Source organism: Charadrius vociferus, unplaced genomic scaffold, assembly GCF_000708025.1.
Source record: "Charadrius vociferus isolate BGI_N301 unplaced genomic scaffold, ASM70802v2 scaffold34, whole genome shotgun sequence".
Classification (NCBI taxonomy): domain Eukaryota; kingdom Metazoa; phylum Chordata; class Aves; order Charadriiformes; family Charadriidae; genus Charadrius; species Charadrius vociferus.
Genome location: NW_009647989.1, coordinates 1,065,186 through 1,073,128, shown reverse-complemented (window position 1 = coordinate 1,073,128; position 7,943 = coordinate 1,065,186). Strand labels below are relative to the sequence as shown.

Below are 7,943 nucleotides of genomic sequence, written 5' to 3'. Positions count from 1 at the left end.
CTTTCCCTTCCTCGTGTTGAAAACCAAGCAAGCAGAGTTACAGGACCAAGTGACTATATACCTGATTCCTGCTCTTAATTTCAGATTAAATATAGGTCTTGGATTAAAACCCCATGCTGTGCATGCTCTGAAGGGATTATGTCAGGTCCTTTGGCAGCAATTCGCTCTTTGCCCCCAGCCCTCTCCGTTGCTGAGGGTGCAGGGCAGCACCGTGAGCCTAAGAGACTTGAGAGCATCCTCCGACTCCTGGAATTTTGGTGCTGGGCCAGCCTAGGGCTGGCTGGGGCCACTGGGGGCTGTCACTTACTGCTGCTGACCATGGGGAGAAGCTCCCAGGCAGCTCTCATGCCCTGCGGTGATGGGGGGCTGCCCTGCCAGCACTGTGGGGATCCTCCAGTGGCTCCTGGCACCCAGATCCCCCGTCAGCCCTCGCTGTACCCTGGCAGCTGAAGGAGGGAGGGAAGGTTGGAGAGCATCTGATGATCCAGTTTGCACAACACTAAAATCGCAGCTCAGGGTACAAAGCTGCAGAGTAGGAACATGGCCATGCAGTGCAGGTAGGGTTCCCTATGCAGGTGGCTGTGTTATGCGTGATCGATCCTCATCTTGTTCATAGCAAGGGTCGGAAACTAAATCTTGCAGATCCTGTAAACAGTTACCGCTAGCCCAAATCATGCCCAAAGAAAACAGGTCTCACCACGACTAGAGCATCCATGCATACATGAGTGACTGTCCACAGGTTAATGTCCACTTCATGCATATGTCAATCTATTCAGCTTTGAAATTTGTCTGTGGACAGCAGAAAGTCAGAGCTGCTCACACGTCCCAGGACAGGTTAGACCAGAGGAACAGTGGATCTGCTTGGAAGTGGATATAACACCTCTGGTGGGATTTGGCGTTTGTGTAGGACTCTTGCTTTTGATACTGTTCTATACCTTTCAGTATACACAATATATACAGAATATCCACTGAATCCTGCCTGAGCAGTAAGTTCCATAGGTCACCTCGTTATTACTAGATACTCTTGACCACATGATCTCCGACAGTAGTGCTGACAGGCAAGTTCTCTCTACTGACCACAAGTCCCCAGCCATGCATGTATAAATCACATTCATTTTCTAGGAAGCCCTAAGAGCTGTAATTTTTCTTGTTTCCCAGAGAAGGTTCAAAAACTATATTTACCTGCTTCACTAAGAATCCTTGCTTCACAATTGTGCCACTTAATTCAGAGATGTTAAATTGCAGCTCTTCCTTGGAACTGATATTTTTATTACTGCTCTCAGCCTGCAAATAGGGAAAAGATGGTTCCACTTTTCTTTTTAATTTAAATACATTTTTAAAGTACAAAGTTCTGCTGTTTTTAGCTCATATTACCCCAGTAAATTCTACTCCATAGCCATGCTGCTAAGATAGGTAGGTCTAAGATTTTCAAGCAACAAATTACAGCTGTAAAACCTACACGCATGCTGTGGCCTTGAGTTTTAGCATAACTACAGCACAGCCTCCGTTAAATGCAGACACAGCACTGCACTCAAGGGACGTACCCCTTTTAATGCCTAATTATGTAGTTTGTAGATCCCTCCATATCCATGCAGCCATTTGTCTCCAGCAAAGGTGCAAGCGTTAGCTCTATTAAAAGCATAGAGGGACTCCTTCTGTGTTTGCTTTCACAGCCTGTGTATTTTGCTTTTGGCTGCACGCTGTGCGTGTCCCCTTTACCACTGCCCCCAATCAAGCGTATGACAAGCGGCAGAGGAGGTGCCTCTGTTGTCAGCTGCATCACTTACAAACATGTACAGTGCAGTGGAGTCGTCAAGGAACTGCTCAGAGAGGTCACTGTAGCGTGTGGCCTCAGTGCTGCGGGCTCCCACAGGCTTGATGAAGTTCTCCTCCATCAGCATGGATGCCAAAGTGACGGCCTCAAATCGTGACACAGCAAAGCTATTGGAGATGAGCCAGTCCACCAGGGCAGAACCTGCAGGGAGAAAGGCAGCTCTCATACCAAGGCAACGTGCTCTTCCAAGGCAAGACAGATGGTGTTCAGCCACACAGGCCTTCATTTGCTGAAATATTTTGGCACAATCACAAAGACTGTCAATGAAGTGCAAGGTTGACCAAAAGCATGGGGTCCTGTGTGTGCTTCCATGTATGCAAAGAGGAAGAGAAAGGTGTCGGAGAACTTGGCTGCACCAGTACTTTCCACTGGGCCACAACTGATTCCACCATGAAGGCAGTACAGTAACTGCAATGTGGCGTGTCAGATGTGAGAAAGCTCTTTGCCTGCAGCAGGTGTACCTGTAAAGGTCTCTTTGTATCTGTTGCCTTGCTCCAAGTTGCGGGTCAGCTTAATTCCAGTAGTGTTGTCACACATTCTCTCCACTATGTGGCTGTAAAAGAAAACACAGGACAATGTTTCTAGAATAGAAAGACAGGCAGAAACTGTCACGTACTTCTGTAAGTGCCTGGGATGTCCTAATGATTACCAACATAAAGATGGGAAACAGCCTAGATACTCCCCGATAAGTTTCATCCTAAGTGCGGTGTAGGAAAACTTTATTCTCCCAATAGCAGCACTAAACAAGATGCTTCACAAAGCATCTTTCAGTTTCAAGCACTTCAAACTGAGCTATAGTCAGCCTCCATGTACCTTCCCAACACAAATCAAATTCATGTAATTTTTCTATTTCTTAATCAGTTCTCTGTTTCCTGTTGTTTAACACAATGCACCCTAAAAATCCTAGCCTGGATTCTGGCTATCAGCTTTGAAAGCTCATCAACATGGCATGAACAATGTCATTGTTCAGTCTTTCCCTGACATTACATCTTCTGAGGTAATACGACTCCCCAGTGAGAACCTCTGCAGCTGACTAGGAAGATCTTCAAGCCAGCAGTGAGGTGTTTGTGCAGAATCCATGTACCCCCATCCCGAAAAATGTTGGTCAGGAAAAAGTGTGTTCCCGTGCCCTGGCAAAAGTGTGTGCAAACCTGGGGCAGAGCAGCCAGTTTAGAGGCTCCTGGCCACACGGGAGCAGATCTGTGGAGAGAGGAGCTTCCCTTGACCCTTCCCATCCATCAGCTCAGGAGCTTCACACGCTACAGCAATAGCAGAAGGAGAAACCATATACACTTACTGGAGACTGATATTCTCTAGTAGTTTGAAGGAATTCTTCATTTTGTGAAGCTCTTGTACCTGTACTGGGTGACCAGCATGAATAGCTCCAGTGATGTCCAAAGCCCAAGAGTCTCGCTCCTCCCTGGAGCAACATTCGAGGAAATAGTCTGTGTTGGTTTTTGTCTTAAGTTTGATGAGTAGCTGTGGAGAAAGAAGTGCAAAGCAATAACATCATTTAGCTATTGTCCTCTACTTGCATTTTGCTTCTTTTAGCACTGGCCCAAGAGACACAAATAAGCCTGATACAGCATCCCACCTCAGCAGTACAGAGCGATTCTTGGCCAGAAGGACGGTGGGCACAGCTCTGGGGTTTTTTGCTTCACCCCCTGCCCAAAATCCCAGGGTTTTCAGTGCCAAGCATGGTTTGCATGCATGGAGCTTGTGGTACTTAGAGGAGACCACCCAGATACTGGATTACATAGGAATGTGCTGCTGACTGTGGAGCTTTCCACATCCAGATCTCCAGTTTCACCAACTACAAACTCTCACTAGGTTCCCTCTGCCATGAGACGTGCTGAAACGGTCAGCAATTAACAGAGTCATTTCCCTTCTGGCCCCGCTCAGAGGAAGTCTGCATTGCCACTGCCTGTGGGTGAGAGGAGAAGCGCAGGAGGCACTTTCCCTTCCAGAGCCCTCGTGCTGGAAACTTTCCACAGCAGCAAAGTCCCAGTGGCGAAGGAAAAGGGCACCTGACCTGGCTGCCCAGGAGGACCCTGTGGATACAGCCAGGGTTTAAGGCAACTACCATAGATGATAAGTTTCCCTTTTTTTCCATCCTCCTCAGATTTTATTGAGCTGTTCCCGTCCTTGCTCCACCCACGGTTGGGCTGATGCATTTGCATTTGTTCTTCCCACTGTGTGTGGGGTGGTGGTAGTGTTTTTTGGGTTTTTTTGTTAATGGCTGTGACTCAGATTTGGGCACAGGGAACAGCAAAGACACCGAGGGAGTTCTTTGCTTGTCCTGGTTACATTGCTAATGGCAGCTTGCTTTTGGCTGGGCCTGATTCTGGAAACACCCCAGCGATACGGACGCAGTAATCAAAGAAGTCAGGAGGAGAGGAAAAGACTAGAGAGAAGTTAGAAAGTGAGTGTCATACAGAAGGGATACATTTTTCCAGTCCTACCGGTCTGTTTTCATATTCCAGGCATGGACAGGTAATAGTGCAGCCATCTAGAAGGATCCTGCCCTTCGGTGAAGGCTCCTTCTTGCCTCCTTCAATTTTGTAATACAGCAGCTTATCTTGAAGCAGAACGAACCATCTCACTTTCCAGTTACGAACAATATGTCCCTAGAGGGAAAGAAATCCACATAGCTGGTATTAACACAAGCACTGAGAAATGACCATGGTTTCTTTTTTTTTTTTTCCTTCTTTTTTTTTTTTTTTTGTGGTGAAGATACCATAAATAGGAAACTGTATGAAAAGAAAGACAATAAGTCATCATGAGTCCTGTTCTCCCCAAAATACACATTTTTAGTAACAAACCAGAACAGCTGCATCACAATGAAATCATGGAGCAGTAGAAAGGTGCTTTGCTCTCCAGCAAGGAGAACTTCTTTGCCGGGAAGAATTGTTTCTTGCAAAAGCTCCCATGAATTATCTCAAAGAGCTGTCATTTAGGTGCATAACTGCTTGCTGACAGCACCAGGCAGGAACAGGGATAAATCCAAAATGTGTGAGGCCTCTTGGAGACAAGCTTCTCCTCTCTGGTGACCCTGAGTAGCGTTTGTTTCATTTTTTGTCATTTTGATGTGGCTGCAGGTGCCAAGTGGTTTTGACAGCGCTTTGCTGGGTGACTTGGCTTCTCCTTTCATCCCCTCTTACTGCTAATAAGTGGTTTATTTCTACCCTACCTGCCTCCAGTCTCCTGAGGAGCTAAAAAATTCACTGTGCTACCGTTTCACGTAAAGGAAATATGCTTTTTAACGGCAAAAGACTGAATGAAGGCTGCTGTTCAATGCCTCCTGGGTTATACCAGAATACAGACAAAACCTCTTCTTCCCTCTCTGTAAACAGCCGCCGGCTGTCTTTAGCCCGGCTGTACAGAATAACAAACGGAAGGAGGGCTGGCACTGACAGGCTGAGTCCTGTCTGACGATGTCGGGTCCAGCTTGGCGGCGCGGGGAGCTGACTTGCCTTTCTACAGGCGACGGAGCGTTACAGTCAGCAGGCAAAGCACTGGGTAGAGGAAGCTCTGACACCTGGGAGAGGGTGGGCATCGCTAGAAGAAAGAAACATGCAAGGTCCAGTTGTGGCAGGAATCAAAGCTTATTAATGCTCTATGAGCGAAGGGGAAAAACAGCAATTTCCAAGAAAAGGTGGGGTCTCTAAAATCCAGGGCACGTTAGATGTAATGCCTTCTAGTCTATACTAAACACAATTCATCTAACTTGGGTTTGTTCTCTCCTTCCCTTAGCCTTCTTTGGAACTCGATGATCTTCAAGGTCCCTTCCAACCTAAACCATTCTATGATTCTTCAGTGTTTTTTTCATCTGTTGTGAAGTCCCTTGGGCATTTTTCCTCAGAGTACGTTCTTTGCTATGGCTCTTTTCTTTCCTTCTTGGAGATTTCCCCTTTTTCAGGAGATGACCTTGCCTTTTTTCCTTTATCTTTACCTAACTTCCACACATTTACTCTACATATATAATATATTACAATACATAATTCAGTCATTTATAATGCTCCTTGCTTCTGCTCTCTTCTTCTTAAGAAAACTCTGTTTCCTTTACCTGATCCCACCCCTTCCTCAGTTTTTTCTCTGGATCCCTTGCTTCCTTCTCCCTCAGTTTCTTTTAGTCATCTTCTTTGTAGTCTCCTTCCTATCCAACTGCGTATCTCGGTGACGTTGTACAGACCACTGGCAGTTACAGCTCAGTGTGCTGACGATACCCTTATTCCTCTCTCACAACTGCAGCCCAGAGAGGAGAGCAGGAGCCGGGACTGCTCTGCCCTCGCTGCAGGAGAGAGGATGGGGAACAGCTTGGGCCGTGCAGACCTCCTCTGCCTACAGCATGGCTTCACAAGGCCAGCAGCCAGCTGGCCGGGAGCCCTGCCGAGAGAGCTCCTGACCAGGATTACCTTCATGTTAGCACCAGAAGCACTGCCACGTACTGCAGAAAAGCATTTCCCAAGGTGTGGCAATAGCTTTGAACAAACCTTTGAATCCTGTTTTTGGTGTGCAAGCAAGGATCATATTAGTCACTGAGACACGGCCTTGGTACTAAAAGCAGCTTATGCCTCTCGCTAAGTTGCCTTCTTGTGTCCCAGCTATGACTGACTTGGTCCAACAGGGAGGAGTGTTGGAAAGGCTGCACTCTGTGATACCATCTTTCAGCTGTTTTCTCCACATTTTGGGAACATTTTCTTAGAGTGCAGCATGAGGAGTGTGGAAGAAAGAAGTTATTTCAAACAAATTTCTATGTTAGTATTGCTCTGATCCCCTTCAAAAAGGATAGTCTGTTCCCCATCCTCTCCTATGAAATGGGAAACCCTGCTCAGCTGGGTCGCTAAAGAAGTCACAAGCTATCTTAAGACTGTCAAAACATCTTCCCTCTCCCCATCCATCCCGTGGCCACTTCCACTGCTGCCACGTAGCCATTTGCCAGGTACTTTTTTTTTAAGCAGAGTTGTGCCTCAGGTGCAGACATACCGGCTTTCTGATACCTAACTGAGTAAACCCCAGAGCTGATTCACTTTCCTCTGGGTAAACACCAATACAGGGAAACTCGAGGGAGGGTAGTGAACACTTGCAGTTCACGCAGCTTCCTTGGTGTGCATCTACACAGACCTGGAGCTCCTTTCCCAGGAGAAGGTGGGAACTCCTCAAACCCAGCACACACCGGGCTGCCTCACCAGGAACCCTGGTTTGATCCAGTTGCCCCCTCAGGGGCTGCTTCCATGTTTGAGCAGAACTGCACGAAGGGGAACCGGAGCACTTACCCGTTTGACAAGAAATCCCTCCTTCAGCACTCCAGCTGCCTCCTGCATCGTGGCCAGCGGGGAAGAGAGCCGAGCCCCTGCCGAGAAGCACCCAAGCCCTGGCAGCCTGTCCCTCTGCACACAATTTGTTTAAGAAAGCTCATTTTTCTTCGCTACCCTCCTCCAAAGTGACGCACACTCCCTTCCCTGTTTTTTTTCTCCCTCTCTTTCTACCTATGAGACGTTAGTTAAACATTGAGCTGGCTCTGATACATTACCTGCCCTCCGGGAAGTAAAACAAAGGGAAGGCTAAAAAGGACCTCAACAGAATTTCACAGAATTTATTACAGCAAGACACCACCACCAAGTGAGCTGGTCAATATAAGCAGCCACATGATGACAAATCAGGTATTGCATAGGAGGGAGAAGCAGAATTATAAAACTTCAGACTAATCAACTCTACTGCTTAAAATTTCTCATCTAATAAACACATCTCATGGGGGTTCTACAGATCAGAACACCTTAAGTGTAACATATAGAATATTATGATTACAAGGAGAGTTTTATAAACCTTAAAATAATTTATTTTGCTAGAAATCTATTTTACCAAAGAAACCCCAAAGCACTTAAAACCTCACTCTACTTTCAGTGACCTCTGGGCGTATAAACCAAGATTCTCAACTTAATAACCTAAATCCCTATGTAAGCAACTATTCGGGCTTTCATTAAAGCAGTCTAATCAATGAACACCGTGCAGTGACCTCTTGTAATTCCCAAGCACCTCTGAAACTGAGTGCCTTTTTTGTGTCTGAATACGAGCGTAGATGTTTACTGCATTTTTGAAGACTTTGGTC

The 7,943-nt window shown here is 46.6% G+C and overlaps 1 protein-coding gene across 1 annotated transcript in view; it reads right to left on the bottom strand.

Moving 5' to 3' along the window:
• The window catches only part of PLEK2 (pleckstrin 2), a 9,962-nt gene extending 2,804 nt beyond the window's left edge, over window positions 1-7,158 (bottom strand). Inside the window, exons 1-6 of the mRNA XM_009883478.1 lie at window positions 7,111-7,158; window positions 4,297-4,461; window positions 3,132-3,313; window positions 2,296-2,387; window positions 1,788-1,975; window positions 1,183-1,284 (exon numbers count right to left, since the gene is read on the bottom strand). Coding sequence (XP_009881780.1) covers window positions 1,183-1,284; window positions 1,788-1,975; window positions 2,296-2,387; window positions 3,132-3,313; window positions 4,297-4,461; window positions 7,111-7,158 — 777 coding nt within the window. The remainder of the gene's footprint in view (window positions 1-1,182; window positions 1,285-1,787; window positions 1,976-2,295; window positions 2,388-3,131; window positions 3,314-4,296; window positions 4,462-7,110) is intronic.
• Between the last annotated feature and the right edge of the window lie 785 nt (window positions 7,159-7,943).